The sequence below is a fragment of the Cinclus cinclus genome, chromosome 7 (genome assembly GCF_963662255.1).
Source record: "Cinclus cinclus chromosome 7, bCinCin1.1, whole genome shotgun sequence".
NCBI classification, from domain to species: Eukaryota; Metazoa; Chordata; class Aves; order Passeriformes; family Cinclidae; genus Cinclus; species Cinclus cinclus.
The window spans coordinates 16,594,433-16,617,968 of record NC_085052.1 but is presented as its reverse complement, the minus strand read 5'-3'; the positions used below and the strand labels follow the sequence as shown (position 1 = coordinate 16,617,968).

The 23,536-nt window shown below is 38.5% G+C and overlaps 1 protein-coding gene across 1 annotated transcript; it reads right to left on the bottom strand.

Annotated features, from left to right (window-relative positions):
* Positions 1–449: 449 nt before the first annotated feature.
* Positions 450–23,120, bottom strand: HTR7 (5-hydroxytryptamine receptor 7). The gene is made up of 2 exons (XM_062496590.1): positions 22,594–23,120; positions 450–1,200 (listed from the first exon to the last, which is right to left on the bottom strand). Exons 1-2 carry the CDS (start codon positions 23,118–23,120, stop codon positions 450–452), a joined length of 1,278 nt encoding a protein of 425 aa, XP_062352574.1.
* Between the last annotated feature and the right edge of the window lie 416 nt (positions 23,121–23,536).

Sequence of the window (23,536 nt, the reverse complement as noted above, 5' to 3'; positions counted from 1 at the left end):
CTAAGCAATAGAAGTTCTTTGATTCAGCTTCTCTTTTAATGATTTATTTTTGTAATATTAAAGTGGAAGGGAATGAACTTTTCACCATTCTCAGGTCTTTATTACAGCAAAGAATCTCTGGGACACAAAGTGCATCCAACATTCAGACCTACTAAACATTTTTTGTGCCAAACAAATGGGTTAGGCCAACTTTGCTTTTTCCTCACTAACAGCTCAAGCATCCTGCACTAAATTTCACTTTCATCCTTTATTCGTCTTACACCCAAATTCTTTAGGTAGTGCTTTTGTTTTTCCAGGCTGATTAGGACTGGTGGGCTCTACCTTGTTTCTTGATGGCTGCATTGGCAGTGCTCAAGCAGCCTGGTTCTTCTACAATGCTTCTTTCAAACCTGTGGGGGAAAAGCTAACATGATAAAACAACAAATTATCACCATAGAGGATGAGTGACCTTACAGAACGAATTCTGGCTTTTCTGCAAGCTTCAGAGCCTCGTGCATCCCTGCGGCCGAGAGTTTGCGGTTGATGTTCCTGTATCTGCACTGCAGCAGGTTGCGATAGGTTGTCCTCAGGTCCCGGTTGAAGAAGGCATAAATAAAAGGGTTAATGAGAGAGTTTGCATAGCCCAGCCATAGGAATGTTCTCTCCACCCAGAGGGGGATGCAGCTGCATGCTGTACCACAGATGAAGGGCCTTGCAGTTGAGAGGAGGAAAAAGGGCAGCCAGCAGATGGTGAAAGCCCCAACAATAATCCCAAGGGTGGTGGCAGCTTTCTGTTCTCTTTTAAAGATGGAAATGTTTTTCTTGTCATGCTTTAGGAGACGTGAAAAGTTAGTACATTCTTCGGATTCCTTGTGCAGTTTTACAAGTCCATTCACAGAAATCCCTTCCACTTCTTCCAGACGGGGAAAACCAGTAAACTTGTGTTTAGCAGCACTCCTCCTGGCAGCTTTATAAATCTGATAGTACATGAAAAGCATCACTGACATTGGGATATAAAATGCAACTGCTGTGGAGTAAATGGTGTAGCCAAAGTCTTGACTGATGAGACAAACCTTTTCATCATTTACATTCTGGGCCCAGCCGAAGAGCGGGGGTATGGTGATAGAGGCAGATAAGAGCCAAACACAGAGGATCATTTTGGCCATACACTTCCCATTCTGTCTCACAGGGTAGGTGAGAGGTCTGGTTATTCCCAGGTACCTGGAATGATAACACAGAGTTACTACAGAAGGCCAGAGTTAACTCTTAAAAGTTATGTCTGTCATGCAGTTTGCCCTAGACCAAAATCTTTGGCCAAGTTCTCTGTTTCATAATTTTCAATCCTCTCTTTGCATGTACTTCCAACTTGTAAATCCATGTGTCTTTCATGCTAAAATTTATATTGTTAATATTCTATATAAAAGGCCTTTTATTCCAGGGGGGAAGCTCCCATTGGCCTTAACAGGCTGTGGTTTCTATGCATTTGTTCAATCTTCGTGCACATAAGGCATATTTCAGCTTTTAAGGAAATTCTGAAACCAAAATTTTATTTTGCTACCTTAAGGAATCTCGGGGTGTAGAAGAATGCTCATTCCACAAAGCCTATCATTTTTGTATTGAGTAGATGGTTATAACAAGCAAGCATCTACCTTCAATCTGATGTATTCAGCAATTAGGAAGAACCCTGCCATTAAGCTGATGAGTTGTCTTTCTTTCCTTCATGTTTCGGGCAGGAACAACAAACTGTGAACTTATACCAAGAGCAGACTATTTCAGTACTAAAATAATTATGTTATTGCCAAATTAGAAAGAAAATACATTTTTTCAATGTCCAAACTTTTTACTGAACAAAATAAAAATCTGTCCCAGTTCAAGAAGACAAGGGGAAGAAAACATGGTTTCATAGACAAGAAAAATTTTTATAACAGGTCAACTTTTCATAGAAACAAATTAGGTCTGTTGAAAATTTTTGTATTTCCTAATTTGTGGTATTTTAAACTAAGTATCTTTTTCTAATTACAGAACTATTACTATGGCTCTATATAGCTGGGTAAGAATATCCTAAGTCTGAATTTACTTTCAACTACAGAAAATTTCTGTGCATTCTCTCTAACAATGGGAATTTTCGCTTAGATGGAATCAGATGCCTTTATTTAGATCTAAGATTTTTAGTTTCAATTTTGGCTTCTCCTCAACTAGAAATTATCTATGAGTTAGTGTTAATTTCTCATATTGTTCTTTTTCACTTCTTCCAAAAAAATTTAGAGAAAACCGGTGCTATTGTTTTGTTTTGTAACTTGTAGAAAAGATTATTTCAAATCAAGTTTCTGAGTAATGTTTTGGTTTCAAGGGCTACCAGTGTTTTGTTTATATAGTGAGTATTCTGGAGTGTTACAAGCAAGAGCTATAGCAATGTGATTAAAAATATTTTTGGGGAGCATGTTTTCTCTGTCTATTCACTTAGTACTTCAAATAAGAGATTTGCCTGGCTCTGTGGAATGCTGCCCTGTTGATTTTACTGCAGTGCAGTAAATCATGGCCAGTGCTCTTGATTTATGCAAGCACCTGGGTGGGCTACAGTTATGGAAGTAAAAGAAACATCATTTAATGATCTGGTCTGATGAGTATCAGCAATCCTGTTCAACCATGTCATTGGTTTTATATTGCTGTTATGAAGTGTTACACAAAGGACAGACTGGTTTATTGTGCCCTATTCTTGACAGAATGCACAAGTAAATTACAGCAGGTCAGTATTTTGCCAGTGAATCTGTACCTGGAGGGTCCAAGAACTAAGAATTCTTACTGGAATTGTCTGGGATCAGAGCAGTGCAGTCCATGGACTGTGTTACAAAGGGCTGCTTCTTGAGCCCTTCACCATCACCATTTGAATATAGTCACTGGTCCAGGGGCATCAGGCAGAGACCATGGAGATTTCTGTTTTATAGAACCATGGCCAAAACCATTTTGATTCCCAAGGAGCCAAGGGTTTTCCAAGGTGCTCCAAGATATGGAAGAGTTAGTGCAGTGAAATTTCAGTTTAACTAATTAAAGTGTACATCACACTGCTTTAAGGAATGCAACTGCAGCATCAGTTTCACGATGCAAGCTTCAGATTTTCAGGGACAAGAGTGGCCTACCCTTAAAATTTGTCCAAGAATAGCCCAGTTTAGGTACAAAACAGTTAAACACTTTGTGCATAAAGACTTCTGGTTATTTACATTGTGTTGTTCTTAAAAAAGTCCTTATCTGCCTTCCTGAAGTATGTACTTCTACAGCTATTACCCAACTGGTCACTAAAAATAACACACTTTTGAGGTGAACTTTATTATGTAGCTAAAAAAATTAAGCTGGATTTCTGTAAAAATCAGATCTGTGGGATGCATATTCTGAGTGCTTACTGATGCATTCTCATGCACCAGAATATAACAAAAAGAATTCATGAAAGCAGAAGTACACTGAAAAGAATGAAAATTCATTAGTTTTGCCCTGGCATCACTTTTTTTGGAATGTATCTTTTCTTCAGAAATGCTATTTGAAATTAAAATATGCTAATTAACATAAAAATACACTAGCATCCTTTCTGCCTTATTCATTTTGCTAAATGTAGTATGATAGGGGGAAAGAAGTCAGCAGGCACAAATGAAGGAATGCTATGTTTTAATCTCTCTATATGAAATCCATTACCCTTGAAAACTCTTTTGCAATGTCAAAATAATGTAAATCACTACTGCTGTCTAATACACTAGAGAGTGTTCAGGGCTTAATAGACTCATGAACTTCAAAAATATTGTGTCAAATTCAGTGGGAAAATATGCTTTGTAATGCTTAATCTTAGACTAGCACTTTAATAAAAAATACTTAAGGTAAATCATCTCAACTTAACATACTCAAGTGTAAGTAACACCTTGTGGTCTTATTACTGGGAAAGAATGTAGTCAGAGTCCCTAAAAAGACCATTTCATGTGTCTCAGCTATCCCCCACATGAAAGAAGTGTCTCAGACTTGATATTCTGAGATTTATTTCTTTCACATGCCACAGATGTTCATTTTGATCTTGGTGGATAAGAAACTGTGCCTCAGTTGTCACATTTAAAAGAAAGGCAATGCTATTTTGTATTCTTCCTGCTCTGAATTTCTTGACTTTCTGGTTCTGCCAGACAGGGCATCTCCCTGCTACACCCAGCACAGTGAGGTCTGTATCTGGGTTACTCCCCAAAAGCAGATGAATGGCCTTCATTTCTTTGAAACTGGTCACAGCATTTTCCATTCAGCACTGCCTGAGAGCGTGCACAGAAGGCTGAAGTGCAGGATGCTGTTCCAGTTGTGCAACCTTACAAGAAGTACAACACACAGAGCACTCATGTCCTTCTGGCCTTTTCCAAGGATGCTGGGTGAGTGCAAAGCACTGAAGAAGAATATGGCACTACTGTTTAATAGATACAGCAAAAAAGGGTAATATGAACACTCTTCTACTGTATCACTTATGTGGAAAATAGATCCTGGCTTGGAGAGCTCAAGTAAAAAGCAGAGACCAAAAAGATAGCAAATGGTGAAGAGCAGAGTACATTTCTTGTTACATGTACGTGTATAAACACGTGAGCACATCCCTATTCCGGGTTGATTTCTTATGATTTCTTCAGTGTCTTTTCTTCCCCACTGGGGGTTTGGAATCTGGTTCTTCTGCTGCAGTCCCATTCAGGTGTGAGGCACACATTGTGTGCCCAGCTCTGGGGAGGAAGAATTACCCCATCCTCTTTCTGGAGCTCTGTTCAAACCTGGGAGTGGGTAAAGAATTCCCTCCTTTCACCAGCCATTGTACATAATTGCCATTTGCCACACACAGTGAACACCAACAATGGAAAAGGTAAATGAACAAATCCTTTCCTTTTACTTTACAAAAATCTGATTCCCTGTGGCATAGAATTCTTCCCCAGAATCTCTAAGTGGTTAGCATTTAATGACAAGAAATTGTCATAGACAATTTAATGTAAAACCATTCTAACTATATAGGTCTGCTCCTGAAATTACTCAGTTTGTGGGCTTTTTCATTCTGCCTTTTCTGCCATGAACCCATTACAATGACCACATAGAATAGTTTTTATCCTACAGGGCTAAAAAAATCTCTGTTACCACTTCAACTGTAGATCAAATAGACAGATGGGTCTAGTCTTCACACATTTTGAAATATCCAGCAAACAACCTGAGACTTTACAGCTACATTGACTTAAACAATAGAAGGAAAATAGTAACAGGATGGTCCAATTTGTGATCATGTGTCCTAAATCTTTCTTTCCTACCTCCATTATATGGCTGAAAAATAAATCAAAAGAGTAAAAAGGACTTGCCTGTCACTGTGAGCAAAGTCACAGAGCAACAAAAACTGTACAGTTAAAAGAATTAAAATAGTTTTGAAGCTTCCTGCCTAATTCAATAATAAATTGAATGCACCATGACATCAGCAGCACTTATGCAACTGTTGTACCACATGTGTCTTTTCCTTTGCTTCTGGTCTCCCTGTATTTTATAGGCAGATAAGTTCCATTCTAGTTAGTCCACGTTTATGTCTCAGAATTCACTGACTTGATCTAACAGATTCCAGAATCAAACTAGATCTTTCACTGTCTCACTATGCTTTTATAAAGCAGATTGGATTGCTATGGAATAAGACTAGAGATATTATACTGGAAATTATACATTTGTGTATTACAGCTATTTCTGCCAGGAATTGCAATACACTGTTTTGTTATCACTTACCATTTGATTAGGAGTTATGAGGTTCTCTCAGTTCTCCTACTGTTTTATTATAAGGGTCATAAAGCTGCTTTATTTCAAAGACACAATAATGCTTCCTTCTTTGCTTCTCTGTTTCTCTAGCACAGAAACTTTCTGTCTTCAATGTGTATCTCCATGCAGGATTTCTTTGCAAACCAACATCAATAGAATCCCATCCTGTATTTCACCAGGAATAATACTTATTCTGAAGAATTATCATCTCTCATATTTTTTTTCTATTTGGTTCAGATCAACATTAAGAGACACTTCACAAGAATAGGAGTAAGATGCCATTCCTAAAATCTGTCCAGCATTCAATAATATTCTCCCTAGCATAGTAATGTATCTAGATAACTTATTTCTTTTCCTTCAAATGTAAATAAAACAAGTTGAAACAAATACCAAATCTATAATTTCTGTTATGGCTATGTCAAAACACCTAGCAAATACCGCTTCCTAAGATGATGTGTTTGCACAATGCAAGAGATGCTCTGTCCCTCAGATCTCCTTTAAATAAAGCAAGGTATACAAACATACAAACTGATCAGGGAAATACTATTCCCACCACATACTTAAGTAATTGAGACAGAAGGAAAAGAACAGAAACATCAAAAGACCTAAATGGGGGACATGAGCATTGCAGTGTGCAGCTATGGTGCTATAAAGCAACAATTATCTTGTTAATTATTGTACAACAGTACTTTACCTTTCTGCCATACAGACTGGCCTCATAATTACATCATGGTCACTGCCAATTTATTGCCTGGGAAGAGGAGGATATTTCAGAGGCAGTAAAATGCTTTTCTCCTTAGCAGAAATCATCAAGGTTACTAATTTCAATGCATATATGAAACCTTACAGAATATGAATTGGGTCACTTTAAAACCTAAACATAAAATACCATGCAATGGTAGAGTGAGACTGCAGAACTAACAAAATCAACACACTACTCAGTGGAGAGAAAAGGACTTTGATTAGTTATATGTTCTATTTAGCTAATGTTGCATCTTTCCTATGCTGTGAATTAGTACACAGTTTATAAAAGTCTTAGCACAGTGGTCAGCTTCCACATCTTAATTGCTAGAAATACTGGAAAGCTCTGCTTCATCCTCCTCAGCTGATGGTGAATGAACAAACATAAAAGATCTTAAATTTATGTTTTGATATCTATTCTTCTAGATGCTTATGCTTCACATTTCATAAAATGTCAACGTTATTCTTATCATTGAAATGGTGTTATGTTAACTTTGTTATTTGGAAGAATGAGAATGAAATACTTATTTTGCTTTCAGTAATGTTAACACTTCATATTATTCCCCTTTTCCTTCCTAATGAAATGAAAGCAAAATCTCTTAAATTCTTAAATTCTCTTTACATTAGGACGACCTTCATTTCCACTGCTACAGTGAGTACATATTGAATTTATTCTGCATAGTAAAAGATCTGACTTGATTTTTCTTTTTCTCAAAAATTATTGTAGAAGATTATTTTTGATGAATTCAAGCAGTGTAGGCTTTCCTGGCAGTGGGGGAGGATTAAGTCAATCAAAATTAAATATCTTCATTCTAAAGGAATGTAATTTGCATAGTAGAAGGTTGCTTTCTCCTCTCTTGTATTTCTTTTAGTTTCTCTTTCCTTTCCTGGGCTTTCTCCCTTTCATGTTGTATAACTTCACAGCTGCATATTTTTCTTATTTATTTTAGCTTATTTTTTGTACTTTTATTTCACTCATTTTCATTTCACCTTCTTGCTGTCTTATTTCTCTTTCTCAGTTAGCTCTGTATTTTTTCCTTCTTCGTTTTTGCCTACTAATCTTAGACACCCATTCCATAGATAGGGGGATACATTCTGTTCTCTTTCTAAGAAATACATATCTCCCATATTGTCAGAATATGTGTAACATCTTTCCATTCAACTTCTATTACCTTATTTGTAATTCTGAAACCATATTGCCCTTTACTTCCAGATCCTAGAAAATTTCTTTCACCTGCACTCACCTTTTGCCTTTCATTTTCACCCTTCATGAATGTCAAAGCATTTATGACCTGTCACACCTTGTTCTCAGTTTCCTGACAAACCAGCTCAGTAGCCTTTCATTTTCCACTGCAAATTCTACATTGCTTGGAAGGAAAGGTGCCAACGTGGAGCTGCTGATGTTTACCTTGCAGCACTGCCTGAATATTAGATAATATGTATTTCCTACCCAATATTTTGCAATTACCCTTATAAATATTCTAAATTGTAGACTAAATGCTTTTATTACCTCTCTATGAAGAAAACTGTACCTGTATATTTTACCTGTTCTACCATCACCAGAGACATTAATGTAGGAGATATAAGGAGGGAGATGGATTTCAGCCCCTTTAATCCTTCACCAGACTTCTAGAAAGCAGATACATTTGAAAACTGAAAAGGTTTTGGACACAAATTATTTAGAATTAAGTTGCATTCTGTAATGGAAGATTTACTGTTTTTATTTTCTTCCAAAATGCCTGAATTCCAACTTTGTGGGTTTCATTATCACTTGTTTCCTGTATACAAGTGTGGTTTGCTTACTGAGTGCAACAGGTTTAATTATATACAGACCTCAAAAGTGCTTTTCACCCCATTTCTTGATAGATTATTTCTAATACTTCAAAAGCTCTCCAAATCTGGGCAAGTCACATGTAGGAAACATCAATTTTCTTTACACTGTTCAACAGTGTGGAAGGATGAGGGAAAATAAAAAATAATTTCATGTTTTTCTAAAAGAAAATGTGTAACTGTGTCACGGAATACTACCCACTTCTGCCTTTTCACACACATATAGCCCCTCCCAGATTTGCAAGCTCCTTTATTTAACACAGGTATACTTATGTTTGTGGAAGAAGTGAGAAGAGAGTCAAAATGTTTTCCTAAATTTTTCTTTTGTTTCTTTTTTCTAAGTGAAAAGTTATATTAATCAAAATTTAGAATAAAGTATGATTTAAAATATATACGAGTAACATTTTAGGAATATTCCCTAGAGAAAGACTTCTCAGGCTTTTTAATAAATATCTAATTTACTGAAAATTTCTTCATGAAATTCATCATAGTATGCACACAAGCTGCACAACAAGTGCAAAAGCTTGTGAATACAGCTTCATACCCCATGGTATCAGTCAGAATAGTTGTTAAGTCACTTTATCAATCAAGGAGAAAAAGGAAAACCAAAACATCTTCAAAGATGGTAGTTTTTTGCTATCTTCAATGAGGGGATTTATATCAGAAAACTCTATTTCTATTAAAATTCCCAGTTCAACTTGTTCCACATTGAGACCCTTTTTATTATCCCAAAATATTGTAGGCCAATAGAAACAAATGCAGTACATTTGCATCATGTCCACTGTTATGTTATACCTGAGTATCTAATTACATGAGTTTTTTACATTCATTTTCATCTTTATGTGCATGATGCAGTATTTCATTTTATTAAGTTATTATAACATGCCTGCCCTCTTTTTGTGAGGTCAGAGAAGATATTTAGCTTTCTGATACTGTCTGGGAAACTAAGATAGGAAAAACTCTCTTCTAGAAAAATTATTGAAGAGGAATAGTATTTTTGTTTATTTCTGTCTGGTTGTGATGCAACATTCATTAGCAATTGAACACGCAGGGAAAAAGCTAGGAAAAAGCTAGGAAAGAGGTTTTATTTCATGTATGTTAGATGAGAACTGGGTAATTCTGAAAAGGGAAAAGGAATCTGAGTAATCATGTGGCATGACTGGAGGGAGGTGGTGCTGTCAGTGAGCTCGAGGAGCAGCAGAGACCTTGAGCATGAATGCACACAGCCCTAAAGCTATTGAGGAAGGATGAAGCTTGACTCGAAATATTGCTTAATAGTGTTACAGGGGTCTTATTCTGCCCTTTCAAGATCTCGTTTCTTGAAGCACCAGCTGAGATGAAATCCCTGTTTTTCTCACCAGAGGCAGTTTCCGAACAAACGAAGACAAAAATGGAAAAGAATCTGTTTTTCAGATAGGAACTGGAAAGTCCCCATTTTCTTTTTGTGTTGTCCCCATCTCAACTCTCTTGTCCGTCACACCCAAGGGAATTCTCAAAGAATGTGTAGAGGCACAATTTCAGAGCTATGAAAAACTGTCTTTTGTTTTTTTAATCAGTCATCAGACTACCATAAAGCAGAAATGGCTAAGGTGATTTTCTTCAACTTCACTACATGAGTCACTCTTGGATTGATACTAAACATCATCTTAAAAGGAATTATTTTGAAAGTTATAATAGTATTTCAAAATGAAAGCCTCCCACAACTTTAACTAGAAAATCATGACTGATGTCTTCAGTACAATTATATAAAACATTTCAGAAATTTCCATAGTATAAGTGATGAATGAAATGAAAAACCACAGCCCACTGAACTGCTAATACCACTACATTAAAACAAAGTATCCTCAGGGAATAGCTATTTCAATGTGCTGATATTTATGTCCCTTCTCTTCCTTCCTTCAATACAAACAGTTTCAACATAATATCTCCAGATAAAGCACTTAAGGAACAACCCCCTCTAGAATACTTCTTCCCTCCTCCCCCTTCTTTCTTTTCTTCTCTCAGGAGAGACATGAAAAAATGCTGGAAAGACCAGGTCCAAATTCTCCTTTTTGCTTCTTCGTGACAGTAATTTTGCAATAGCCCTAAGAAGCACCTGTACAGTGATTATGGGTGAATCTCAGTACAGACCTAATCTACTTGGACATTTTTGGCTTTGTCCATAGTTGTATTGGCCTGAAGGCAGATCAGATTTTTTTTTTTTTTTACATCACACAAAAGTTTTTGCTGTGTTCCACTGGATCAGGTATATGAAAATTATGTTGATCTCAAGCTTTACTTGTTTTCCCAAGCTTGCCAGACAAAAAACAAACTACATCAATAAACTGTGTTAGATACACAGAAAAATCCAAGTCTAAAGCAAGTTTAATTAAGAATATTCTTTCAAAAACTTTGGGATATACAAAGCAGCTTGTGTAGTGTTTATCTAGCTATTTTTAAAAGATGCACACTGGAGTTGCTTTCCCTACAGTAGTAAAATAATCTCTCTTCCTAGTCTGAATAAGTCTTAACACAGGAAAAATTATACCCAGTTTCAGAAGCAGAGGCTGTGGGCTGGAGAGAGCACAGCATGAGGGGAAGCTACCAAGGAAGGAAGGCAGGAGGTTAGATCAATTTGTAAGTCTACAATTTAGAAAACTGCTGTTCACAGTCCTTTCCAGCAGAAACTTTTGGTTCAGTGACTTATCATTAGATAATAAGGTGATTCCTCCCCTGTAACTTATATAAACAGCTATCTTGTGTAATTTCTTGATATTTTAGAGGTATATTTCCTGCTCAGTATCTGATACAGATGAGGTTATCATGTCTTCTCATCTTTCATGCCAATGAATGTAAGGTTTACTGTAGCTAGCACATTTCTCATCCATATGTTATTTATTTCCTTAGCACTCATTTTAACTAACATACGCAGCATGCTTAAACACCTAGCCTCAAGTTCCCCCTTCACATTTAATTCTCCTGCCTGCTGTAATTTTCCTCACAATATATCTCATTAAGTGATATTTTGGAATTTAGTATCGATAAATAAACTGGTCAGGTTGAGCTCTCCCATATAAATGGGAAATGGAAAATTTTGAGGAATTTAATATTACTTCATAAATATTTTTTCCCTTTGCAGTCATTCGGAGTCCCTAAATACAGAGCCCCAGGCACCCTTTTACTGAAGAAGGTAGAAGGAGAGGAAGATCTAGTGATGAGAAGTAACTGCAGCCAAAGCCAAACTGCAGTCAGTAAAACTGTATGTTCAGCCTTTCCCAGTCTCAGTATTTAGTAGCTCATTTGTCATAATATTTATTCACTTTTGCCAGCAGCCTTCAGAATGAAGAAAGTAATGGCCACATGGTCACTATTTCTTTCTAGCTAACAAATCCTCCGCTCTAATGAACTTTGAACCTCCTGGCTCTTGCTCAGGCCTGCCAGGCTGTGGTTCCACACAGGTGGCTTTTTTCAGCTTGCACCTGGAACATTTACTCCAAATCCAGAAGTCCATACTCCCCATTTAATTCGTCACCAGGCCTGCTTTTGTCAAGGTAGCTGCAAGTAAGTTTAGAGATCACTAGGCAGGAAAGCTGGAGAAAGATTAGCCAGGACAGTGTGTCCTCTTGGTCTACATGAACATAGGCCTGCCCACAACAAATTTCCACTACAGCGTATTCTTTTTTTCAGCAACATCCTTCATATTTTTCTTTCTTTTTAAAATGATGCAAAATCTGCAACACTAAATATTTTTAAAATATAGAACATGTTTCAACACAAACTGCTACCACCAACTTCACAGGCATGAAAACATAGTACATTCAATCTACAGAATGAACTTCTTGCTTTTTTCTTGTCAAGAAAAGAGTTTCTGGCTCCTCTCCCCTGGGCTTTCCATGCGGAATGACAAAATTTGAGGACACATTCAGCTATTGATTTTTCACAAATACCCCTTTTTCCAGCTGAATGTGTGATTGTGTGGTCACAATAGCTTCATAACACCATTTGTGTTCTTCAGAATTTAGAATTATACATTTATGCTAAAACAGAAGTACAGCTGATGATAGATCATCTCCTCCTCCACAACCTTCAAAGATAGCAGGATATGAGGATTATCTAGGATCACAGAACTCTCTTTTATATTCATTTTACAGATGCTATACCACACACAAAAACAGTGGAACAAGTGGGATCAGCAGACAGAAGCCCTTCTTCCCACATCTCAGTGAGAATGTCTTTCCTTTGCTTTTTTTCCTCCCTCGGCAGCAAGTTAACAACTCTAAGGTTCTTCTGGAGTATGGTGGCATCAACTCTGTGTGGATAAAAAGTAAAATACCTAAGGTTTATTTCTGTGACTACAGCTTCCAATGATAACAGCTTTTATTGCCAGGCTGAGAACTCCAAACATTCACTTGAATTTTTGAGCAGAATGTTGGCATCAGTGTGGGCTCAATCACCACAGCTGGCCTATGGATATCTCAGGTAGCTCACTGCAAGCTGCAGATGTTTGAGAAATTTGACAAGATCCTTCCTTTATTTCAACACCTCAGTAGCAGTGCACAAACTTTATGTTAAGTAACAGGCTTTGGACATGTTAGCTCCTCCTTGTGTTGTTTAATTTATAGACAGCTGGTTCACTATGCTTTTTTTTCAGTTATTTAAAAAAATAATATCATGTTCTTTTAATGACCATATTAATTTTGCAAAAATAGCTTTCTCATATGGAACGATATACTCTTGAGACAAAACAATTAGTATTGTTGCAAAAACTGCTTGTGATAAGAAGTAGGTCTTCAAATGTAGATATTTAGGGTAAAAAGGAAACTGCAGTACATAAAAATTTAAAAGTTAAGTCTTTTGAGCCAAAGCTGTACCACATTTAGCATCAAAACATCTTATTAGACTATTAAAGAAAAGCTTTGCATCTTGTCAGCAGCTCTTTTGGGTAGTGGGTATAAATATTTCCAAGTAATTTCTGGCCAGACAACAAATTCTTTGTTCAGGGATTTATTATTTCAGCTTTTTGTTAAATGTCAACTTCTACAGCAAATAAACAAAATTTAACAACCCACATGGAGAACTGCTTACAGAAAATGATTCTGGCAAAACGGTACTGTGTGTCTGAAATATGTCATGACAATCAGACGTTTTTATGGCTTATATTCATGATGATAGTTATGCTGTAAATTCTACAAGAAGTGTAGATAATAGCATATGCTTCTGTTTTCTGTACTTATGCCTTCCCTTTTTACCTTCTCATATTTATACTGATTGACAATTTCTGAACAAACACCTGTCATTAGAGTAAATCTTCTAGGGCACTGTTCTTTACTTTGATTCCAAAATTCCTGTATTTTCTCACACGGGAACAACCCTATAGAGAACAGATACTACTCCCACAGACTTGGAATTTTTTCAGTTACTTTTTTGTGTCCCACTCTAGAGATCTGCAAACCATACATTGAAATACATTGTCCCCAGTCTCCAATACATCTCATGAAAAGCAAACAGTTTATAAATAAGGTACATAAAGCTCTCTACTAGTGGCCCAGTTTCACTTGCAGCAGCAATAGGCCGTATTTCTGATTACAGATACTTGTATGGGTGACAAGAAATTATCACAGGAATGCCACCAAGGGTATCAGTGTTATTCAGTGGCAGAGAAGGTGGCACAGCTCCATGCCAGGTTATTGGGAAGAAACCTCACGATGTGTTTGCCTGGATCTCCACTTACAATCTCTTCCCAAAAGACTGGAGAGTTTTCAGCCAAAAAATAAAAAGTAAAAAGTTTGTATGTAAGTCTGCCTCATTAGTGTTCTTGCAGGCAAGCCTTTGCAGCCAGTTCTGCTTTTGCCCAACTTGGTGAATGTCTGAGACACAATAAGCTCTGTCCATTCTCCCTTGGTCCCTGACCACTTTTTCCAGCACTCTCCATGCACAGAAGGTGCTGCTTGGCTCTCAGCCTGCCACACCGTGCAGGACAAAGAATTACCAGTGTGAGAAAAATATTACCCTTTATATGGCTCTGCCTCCACTTCCCACAGTCTCCTTAAGAGACATAAGAACTGTACACAGAAATGGATTTTTGTCAGATTACAAACTTTCCTTGTGGTTATACTTTAAACTTCTACAAGCTAAAAACCTCAGATTTATGTGTTTAACTGTACCAAAATCCCACCCTTTTCCTTGACATATCTCAGGAAAAAACTCTGCTGCCAGTTTTCTCTTCAAGACACAATGGACCTCTAAGAATAGACTTCACCCTTTAAAAAGTTATTTTTGTAATATCCCTCTTGGCTTTATGTTTTGGTTTGCTTTTTAAACAATTATGACAATTAACAGTGAAAGAGCTATCAGTGATGAAACAAACCCCCTTCAGTGGTGTCTTGTGCTAGCTCCCATTTGATAGCAAAGGCCACAAGAGAAAGAATATGCTCAGTACTGATTTGATTTCCACACACATCTCTGTTCAGCGCTACTAGAGAATTCATTCTTGTCTGTGCATCACCCAAAAGCCATGTTTATTGTTAGAAGTGAATCACTACCAGATTTGCATCTATGCTAGTATGTATAGAATCACACAGATGTATCAGATAAACTAGATTGCTATACAAAGCCTTGTATAAACAGCAGGGTACAAAAAGAAAATCAATGACACTCTTTAATTTTGCTATGTTAGTTCAAACAGAATAAAAACAGATTTTCACTATGACATATTTAATCCTGGGATCTTTTGAAAATAAAAATTTGCAGTAAGAGATTGTTCAAAAATTTCAGCTGTTTTTTGCCTCTTTTTAGTATATTTAGAAAGAATTAGACTATTCAATCCTTCAGAAATAGATGGTTATCTAGTACAACAAGAAAAACTAAAACCTGTAAGCTTTCCAAGTGAGAGAAGTTATCCTCATCTTACAGACAGTAGTGACCATTAGAACAAAACTGCAGTGAGCACTGCTTCATGATACTTGTGCTTTGGACATGCAGCTATCAGAACTTGTGACTTTGTTCCCCAGTCTTTCTTCTGACAGCTGCACCTCAGCAGACTCAACTGTTTCTCAAGCTCTTTATTCTCGTACAAGACCTACAATGGCCAGCTTTTTTCAGACATTCTGGTCCACAGAGGAAGAACCAGATCTGTGTTATATATTGAGAGGGAAAAAAAAATAAAATTAAAGAGGTGTTTGTAGCTGACAGACAATGCCATATGTACTTCTCAACTGCAGATCAATATAGTTTCAAAAATTGCCACAAATATTTCCAATTAAATATTTCAAACTCAACAACAATATCAAAAAATAATACTGGGTTTCTTTTAAAGGAATAAGATGCTTTATAAAATTTTCAAGGAGTTGTAGAAATAATTTTCAGAGAAAATTAATTCAGGAAAGTGAAAACATTCCCTGCCTAAGTCCTGTTCTTCTAGATGCTCATGTGAGCGTGCTATTACTGATGTAGTAATCTTGTTTCAGTGTACAAAACTAAAAAAGCTTTGACGTTTCATTCTATGATACTCATCCAGTTCAAGAAAAGCACTAAGAAAATGTATTTTGATACCAGTGTAATCAGGTTACGCTACACATCATGCCGGTGTGATATGCACTTACATTTTTGTGATTTATATTAAGATAATTTTTGAACGCTCCCTTTAAAAACTAAGAGAGGTGTTTCTAAAACTGCATTTTTGCTGTGAATCTTGCAGCAAATCCAACCTTACTTAAACTATTTTTGCCACCTTGATATGAAAGAAATCACTTTTTAAATGTCTCCAGGATACCCTGCTTAGCAAAAATGCAAATTAATGTTCCCTTACCTCTGACTTATCAGGCTCCTTTGAAATGTCTGGATGAACCCCCAAGAATTAGAGACCCCAAAATCACTTCTGAAAACTCATCCAGTGTTTAAATCCTGGTAGGAGCAAACAGAAGATAGTTTCAAATGTGGGGGGAAAATACAACATCCAGTTTCAAGAAAAGGCATTCAGGTAAATGTGGTTTAATCTGAAACCTCCTGCTACTCACTGAACTATAACTCCCCATCCATGCACCTTGAAAAATTACCAGTTGCATTCCCCTTTGCACTGACAACTCTAGGTTATCTTGCATCTACATATTTTGTGACTCTCTTGCAGCAACACTGCTTAAATGCATCCAGTGTAGAACAGCAAGACAATATCCAATCTAGAGATTTCTTTTTTGTAACATGTTTTAGCTTCCCAAATTTTGTCGGCCTCTGCTGTGCCAATGCAAGACACACCCATCAAACTTCAGATCTTATGCCTTTTTCCTCTGCAAAAGGACAAAACTTCCTTTTGTTTTGATGTTAAACCTTTTTTCCTGTGTTTTCACAGAATAGTCCATATGTTTTATAAAATGTCTTTTATTTGTTAATTCTCACCTGCTTATTGTGCATCTGGCAGTGTGTTCATGAAGCATAATGTCTCTGCAAAGACACAATGAAACAATACTCGTGGCTAAAACCTGGTTATTCTGTAGGTAACTGCATCAATTTCAGACTGCCTGTGTCACAAGAAACAGCACCCAAGGATGTCACAGAAAGGTACCTTAAGAAATGGGTTCACACTAATACAACAAAACTCCCCAGATTAACTTACTCTTTTGGAGTGGGCTCTCAGTGACAAATAAACACTGCACTGCCTTATACTACTTAATGCATCCAACTTCCAATTGAACTTCTTCATCTCTGAATTTTGCACCAAAAATTCATATTGTTCCTTTTTTTCAACATAAATAATGAAATGGGGATTGCATAAATGTTCAGCCATCAATTCTCTGCAAAAAAAGAAACTACATCAGCTTAAGGGACATTCTTTAAACAGATTGCATTAGAAAAACTACATGGAAAGGAGTAAGACCAAATCTGTTCTTTTTCACTTTAGTTTAATTTAGCAATGCTGTCTGTGTCTTTCATAAGCTAGATAAGTTATTTACAGGCTCAGAAAGAGTACTGTTGTTTATCAGGCTAAAAAATGAAAAAAATTGTTCTTGTGAGGGTGGCTGCTGTTAGCAATTAGCTTCCATACCAATCTCAAAACTTTCTTCTGCAATATGGACTTTAACTGCAATAACTTCATCACATACTTTCCCTATAGTTCCTTTTAGGTTTCTCCTCATTTCTCTGTTATTTCTATGTAAATATACATATATTGAAAAAAAAAAAATCTCATGAGTGGCACTACTGGTGGCCATCTATATTTATTCTAGATCCAGAATATATTACATAGAGGATTTTTTCATAGCTATTTCTGCATGTATAGTCTACATGGATTTTGTGAATGATCTGAGCAGGCTTGGCAGAACAGACTGCTGCTTTTTCCACCCGTGGCATTGAGGAAGAAAAACTCTTCATACCAAATAGGAAGCTACACAGGACTGCTAGCTACCATTAGGTTTAGCAAATTGCTGACAGTTTTCAGGTCATGTTATCAGTTTGGGATGTAGGTAGAATTTAGACATCTTGATTCTATTGAAAAAGCTTAAATCTTTATTTAAATTTTGCTCCAAATTCTTCCTTTGAGGAAATTTCAGATCTGCACAATTCCTAGACATGGAATGAGGACTCAAGAAGCCAATGAACTTTTGGGACTGACACATTCTGAGGAGAAGCATAAGTACTCATACTTGGAGCGTGGCAACACAGGCAGGGAGAGAGAGCTGAGGCTGGTATATAAAAATCTCAGGATCAACGAAAAGGCCCAGTTATTTGCATAGAAATTCTAAATCCTCATCAATTTAATGGAATCCTGGAATACTCATGAATTGTTGGCCAATATACAGACTGGAAAAGTTCCTTAAAAAGTGTTTCATTACTTGTGTGGGTATGGGGAAAGTGTTATAATTCTTCAACTGTATCTGAGTAGTTATGGTGCTCTATCACTTTCTAAGCCAAAGAACTATTTTTAATTGAATTAAAAATTGCTACTCATGCAGTTATCCTGTGGATACTCTCCAAAACAACATTTCTGTAGCTATCTTGGGTCAGAACAGCATGATGAATCAGCATGAAAACACCACCAGTTCAAATGCTATTAATTCCCTTTATTTGTTCATTCCCCACTAAGATGTCATTTGTATCCATCCCTCATAATTCACTCGTAATATTTTCTCACTCTTAAATGTAAAGAATGTAAAAGAACTGTGGTGTGATACAATCTATTTAATTCAGAACTAGAAAAGTGGAGCCTTAAGAGCAAAAGAAAAAAATTCAAACACACTAATAGAAATTTTTTAATGAAGACCTGTTCAATTATCCTGTGAAAGTCTCTAGCTCCTACCTTTCTACAGTGAATCTTCCTATCACGGAGAGAGAGAATAGCAAAGGTAATTATTGATTGAGTATCAAGTTGTCTTGCCTATTTAATCCCTACAAAATTTAAAAAGGAATAAACACTCTTATCTCTCCATCATATATCTGTTTTAGTTCTGACAGACCTGTCTGTAAGCAGATAGCCTTCTTCCAAAGTGGGGACTTAAACAAGATAGAGATGCCTAAAAAATATGCTCACCTCAGGTCCCCCAATAAAGATGTGTGAAGGTTTTTATGTTGTGAAACAAAAGGAAAGATATGATCTGAAGAAAAGCATAATAGTCCAAATCTTGGTAACTTCAAGGACATTGTCTCATGATCTCCACAAATTTAGGTCTTTGTGGATAATCAAACCTTTCCAACCTAGCTGCTTCCTTGTGCACCCTGTGCAAAGCTAGATATCCCCATAATAGCACACTAATAACTACTTTGCACCATTATCATCTACACAACTTAGAATAGAAGCAACTTTAAAAGTACAAGAGGTGCTTGGTGGGTCTAACTAGGAAAAAAATAAAAGATTTTCCAACAGAATGAAACCAGCCCATGTGTACAGCCCATGCTAATATGCTTCTTTCAGAAGCTGATATATTCAGCTAAGAAAACACATCCACCACCGAGGGCTGTGCAGCAAAATCTCTCTGTGAGCAATAGGTTTGCCAGCTGCTGGCATTTCAGGGCTCTCAGTGGCATAAACTGAGTAGCACATATTCTGCAAGGTAAACAAATCAAAACGCCTTTTCAATTTACCCATTTTCTTCTTCTTGGTAGCTCCTCAAAGCCTCTGTTTTACTAACTCCATTATTCGTTTAATAAAAGGTACTCTTTCTCTTTACAAACCCTGCCTAACAATTTGTAACAAATTTGGTTCCTTAAAATTTATTCAATAGTAATATTCTTTCAACTATTTACATGATTCTCAAATCTGCTTCAGGAAGAACCTAGGGATTGAACAATTTTTAAAATAGTAAATTTACTTGTTCTTTCTGCACTGCTTGCATCAGCCTCATCTCTTACTTCAGGAGAGATGTTACTGGATCTCAACAAAGGTTTCCTGAAGTGCCCTAAAGAGCCAGGTGACAGTGCAATTCCTAATTATATTTCAAAAATGTTTCTTTGTCCCGTCTTAACCCTTCTTCTAAACAAGTGTTTCCCATGTAATCTTCAATATTTAAGTACATCTAAATGCCTCTGGAGATAGTGGCCAACTTGAAGGACAGTGAATTTCATTCAGTTTCTCTGCTTCTGCAATTTCTGAATGAAATTCCCTGGTCCTATATTTGTATTATTTACCCTGAGATAGTAAGACTAGTAGGGGAGGTATCATTGGCAATCTTCTCCTCCTACATACCAGAGAACGTGGAAGTGCTTTCACCAAAGCCTTTGAAAAATGGACCTTGTGAAACATTCTGACCCTCTAATGCACTGTATACATTGTGATTTGCAGCTCCTGTACTACAAACAATGCTTAAACTGGAGGTATGTGTTTTCAGAGAGAAGTTTTCCTCAGTGATCATTCAAGGATTTCCTAATTACATACATGTAAGAAGAACTGCTGATGTGAACAGCACCATGACAATCAATGCTATACTGGCAACGTTTCATCGTTCACATTTGATTCTCATAATGCCTCCCTGGTTTGCATATTTTGTACATGTGTACTATTCAAAGATTTCTTAATATCCAAAACTAATCTTTGGCCTGGCTTAGCAGTGTTACAGTGTAAGTTTAATTATTTTTAAATTGGATTACAAATCATGAAGTCTTTTTAATTCGTTATTGCCAAGCTGTAGAGACATTTTGTTAATGAATTGCTGGCTTGTCTCCTTTTATTTATGATATCTCAACTATTTACAATATCTCTACTATCTCAGCTCTATAATGGACTTGGGTGACAGAGGTTAAGCATCATAAGTCACAGAATTTTAATTTCAAGTAGGTAGTAGACAACAGTATAATGAATTATGAGAGAGGGTGTTCAGCAAAAATTCAGTGAAAGAGGTGAGAATGCAAACACGAGAATAATACTAGTCTAAATTCAGCACTAGCTGGTGCAAATCAGTCATTTACAAGAGGTTATATTCTTTCTCAATACAGAGATATACCTCTTGCTAGTGTTTTAGGGGGAGAGGGGAGTGGAGGGAGAACTGAGAGAAGACAAGAAGAGATGCAGTCATTAGTGTGACCAGTTCAGTCAAAGCCCCTGTTCAGCACACAGCAGTGACCTCAAATGTTAAACTAAGAAATAAAGAAGAGTAAAATCCCAGTGCTACGGTGTGAATCATTACACATCCTAAAGAAATCTTAATTATGTTAACTTGTTTTCAAAAGGTTATTAGAAATGGAGATGGAGAGCTCAGAGATGGAGACAAGAACAATCAAAGAATAGAAATACTTTATGGGGAGAGATTGTAAAAATGAAATCGCCTATCTTTAAAGTAGTATAGAAAAGCAGAGAAAAACACTGGGAAGGTATTTCCCAATATCTTTGGCATTGGAAGCCTATTCATATTCTCTTGCAATACAGGGATTAAGTTAAAAAATTAACTTAGATAAGTTTAAATTAAGCAAATGTCAATGTAACAGCAAATTTTAAAAAACAAAACTACCAAAACCACAAACCATTTGACACTGTCAAAGTGTGTATGTGGATTTCATTGCTACAAGATGCTTTGTAGCATTCAGATAACTGCTGGCCAATATAGAAGTCACCAAATAAAGAGTAGTGGAGTAGAGGATGCTTGTACAGAAATTAAAGTTCTGAAATTAATACAAACTGTGATGCTCCCTGGTACGAAACAACCTCCATTTACTGTAAGAATCCCTTTCAAAAACTGTTGCTTTGCAGAAGCCTTATGCAGAGCTTTTCTTAAAACTTTCTGAAATAAACAATCAAGGCTCCTATTGGATATCAGAGTTAGTAAACTACTTCTAAAATCTAGTTACAAAGTTTTAAAATTTCAGCCAATTGTGTGGAGTTGTAATGAAAAGTGACCTTCTAGCTGTTAAAATTCTTGACATAGAATTTAGGCTGTAGAAAAGGGAAGCTACAGGCTGCACCTTATTTTAGAATAGAAGCTGCATGGAATAAAGGAATCTCTCAGCCTTCTTCTGCAGAGGATCGACACAGACAAATGTATGTGTATGTTTTTTGCACCAGAACTGAACACCAGATATTCTTCTGCACTGTGTGCGCACCTTGTTGCCTCAGTGACTGTATCTTTTGGAAGAAGCTAAATGTCAATGAGCATAACTTGGTTTTTAAGACAGCAGGTGAAAAAATTTAGAAAGAAAACGTTTGAAAATAATTTTAACTTCAAACAAAACGTTATTTGTCAAAAATGAAATTGAGCTGTTCTTGGATTGTCCTAGAATAAAGATAGAGCCTTAGTAAACTGTAATTACTGCACCTTCTCCGGTTTGGTAAAACTCCACTGAGCCCAGTGAGGTTGCACTGTCACCAGCTTTGAAAGAATCAGCTCAAATCTAGCTGCGGTAAAAAGCAGTTTAAAGACATATGTTCCAAATTTTAAAGCAGCGCTGGAAATGCTGCTTTAAATGCTGCAAGCCCTATTACTTGCATAGAGCCGCGGTAAACGCTGACAGCTTAGGTCCGGTTTCGCTTTGACAGCCTGGCTCCCGAGTGACAGCAAGGAAGTTACCCGGAGGGATAGCCAGGCACCTGGGCTGGCCTACGGGCGGCAGCTCACCCTGCTCCGACGGGCTCCTTCGAACAGAGAGGCTGCGGGCTGGCACTCGCCTCGCTCCCTGCTCTGAGCACGGCTCATTTCCAAGGGACCCGGAGGAGGCAGGAGACCGCTGGTGGGACCGCTCACGGCGGGTCCCCGCGCCGGGGCCGGCGGCCGTCCTGGGAGCCCGGGGCTGCGGGCAGCGGCGCGGGGCCGGTCCCCCGGAGCGGCGGGAGGCCAGGGAAAGCCTCGGGGCGCCGGGCTGTCTCACCTGTCGATACTTATCACACAGAGGGTCATGATGGAGGCCGTGCAGCACATGACATCCATGGCTATGAAGACGTTGCAGAAGAGGCGGCCGAAGATCCACTCGCCGCCGATAAGGTCGGTGACGCTGACGAAGGGCATGACGGCCAGGGCCACCGAGAGATCGGCCAGGGCTAGCGACACGATGAGATAGTTGGAGGGCTGCCGCAGCTTCTTCACGAAGCAGACGGAGATCACCACCAGGCAGTTGCCGGCGATGGTCAGCAGGGTGATGAGGCAGAGCACGGCCCCGATGAGAACTTTCTCCGCGCTGCCGTAGCTGAGGATCTGCTCCCCGCACTGCGAGTCGTTTGCGGGGAGGGGGCTCGCCGTGGGCAGCGCCGACGGGGGGGGCGACGGGCCGAGCTTCGCCAGGCTGCGCGGGGGCCAGGAGCCGGCGATCATCCTGCCGCCGCCCAGCGCCCGCGGCTCCTCCAGGACCAGGGGCCGGAGGTTACCGTAGGGGTGGCTGCCGTTGAGGGCGAGCACCATGTCGGCGTGAGCAGCCCATGAAGCCTCGCCGCCCGTTCTCCGGCTGTCTCCGGCGCCGGGATGCTCGGGCTCCTCCTCGGGCTCCCGGCGCCGCCCGCCCCCTCGCAGCCTGCCGAGCGGCCCGTGGGGGCCCGGCCTTCAACTTTCCCCGGGGCGGCCGGGCTCGCCCACGGCGCATCCCGGGCGGCCGCGGGGTGGGCACGGCGCTATCGCCCCCGGCCCGCGGGCGGACGGGCGGGCGGGGGTGGCGGCCGCTCCCTCCCACCCGCGCCCATCGCCCGCTCCACCCGCGGCTGCTTTCCGAAGGCGACAGGCGAGGGGATGGCAACCGCTCCGCCTCCTTCTCCCTCTTGCCCTCTGAGCTGCAGGTGGGGGTGCGTCCCTTCGCCGCAGTCCGGGAAGCCGGTTTCTCCTGT